This window comes from Echinops telfairi, unplaced genomic scaffold (genome assembly GCF_000313985.2).
Source record: "Echinops telfairi isolate 266 unplaced genomic scaffold, ASM31398v2 ScPeMD7_7469;HRSCAF=8507_0, whole genome shotgun sequence".
Lineage (NCBI taxonomy): Eukaryota > Metazoa > Chordata > Mammalia > Afrosoricida > Tenrecidae > Echinops > Echinops telfairi.
This window is the reverse complement of record NW_022111372.1, coordinates 92,650,289-92,651,364: the sequence shown is the minus strand read 5'-3', so window position 1 is coordinate 92,651,364 and position 1,076 is coordinate 92,650,289. Positions and strand designations below refer to the sequence as shown.

The following is a 1,076-nucleotide window of genomic DNA, read 5'->3' as shown; positions in this document are numbered from 1 at the left end:
CCCCCAATTCCAGATCCAGCCACAGTGGTTAAAGTGGGTCCCCAGGCATGGGCCTTTCCTGAAATCACGCTGTCTCACAGATGGCAGCGTATCCTTGTCACAAAGAAAGTTTTGAACAATGTCCTTCTCTGACTGTCAGGAGAAGTAGGTTGGTCAGACTCAGTTGCCTGCCCTCTTGCAGCCCATCTCTCTCAGTAGGAAGGACGGAATGGGGACGGTCCTGCTGGGGTGTTCCTCCTGAAACACCTGTTTCTGGGGAACCTCGGTCCTCCCCGTAAGGCAGGAGAGCCTAGTGGTTTAACCATGGGCAAAATATTCAAGGCAGACAGACCGAGGCGGACATCTCAGCTCTGCCAGCTAACCTTAGTCACGTTCCTTATTGGTAACTGGCTTCATTTTCTTCTGCAAATTCCACATGCATAGAACCCCTTCATAGTTCTGTTTAAAACCAGGACCCCAGAAGGAAGGAAAAGCAAAATGGAAAAGGTGCCGCTGAGGCCTTGCCTATAATGAGGATCACATAAGGGATGGACTCACATAAGGATGGACTCTCTGGGGAGCACAAGTGGTTCAGCTCTCAACAATTCTCAGCAAAGTTGGTGGTGCAGATCCACCCAGAGGTGCCTCAGAAGACAGGCCTGGCGACTTGTTTTTGAAATCCAGAGCCATGGAAGCCCCTGGGAGGAGCACGGCTCTGCTGTGAGACACGTGGGCTCACCAGGAGTGGGAACCAACAAGATGGTTTGGGGTGTCGGTCTGGCCCTGCACACTGCCCATTGCATTTGTTTTTTAACAACAACAACCCCCAGAGCTGCCCCGGCCTGCTTGTGGAGTGCTCCCTGGGATACTGACTTACCTCTCCAATTCTGTCTGTCTTGTAGGCTGACACCCAAGTGGACCTGGTCCGCCACCATTTTTACGAAGTCTCCCTGGAGTATGTCTTCAAGGTGCAGGAGGTCCAAGAGAGAAAGATGTTTGAGTTTGTGGAGCCTGTAAGTAGATGCTCTGGGTTCACAGAGGGACCCATACTCCCTCCTCCCCCTCCCGTTCCAACTACCTAGTAGTTTATCAATTGC

At 52.0% G+C, this 1,076-nt stretch overlaps 1 protein-coding gene across 1 annotated transcript in view; it reads left to right on the top strand.

Annotated features, from left to right (window-relative positions):
• The window catches only part of ARHGAP26 (Rho GTPase activating protein 26), a 529,711-nt gene that overhangs the window by 151,754 nt on the left and 376,881 nt on the right, over nucleotides 1–1,076 (top strand). Inside the window, exon 8 of the mRNA XM_013005615.2 lies at nucleotides 882–992. Coding sequence (XP_012861069.1) covers nucleotides 882–992 — 111 coding nt within the window. The remainder of the gene's footprint in view (nucleotides 1–881; nucleotides 993–1,076) is intronic.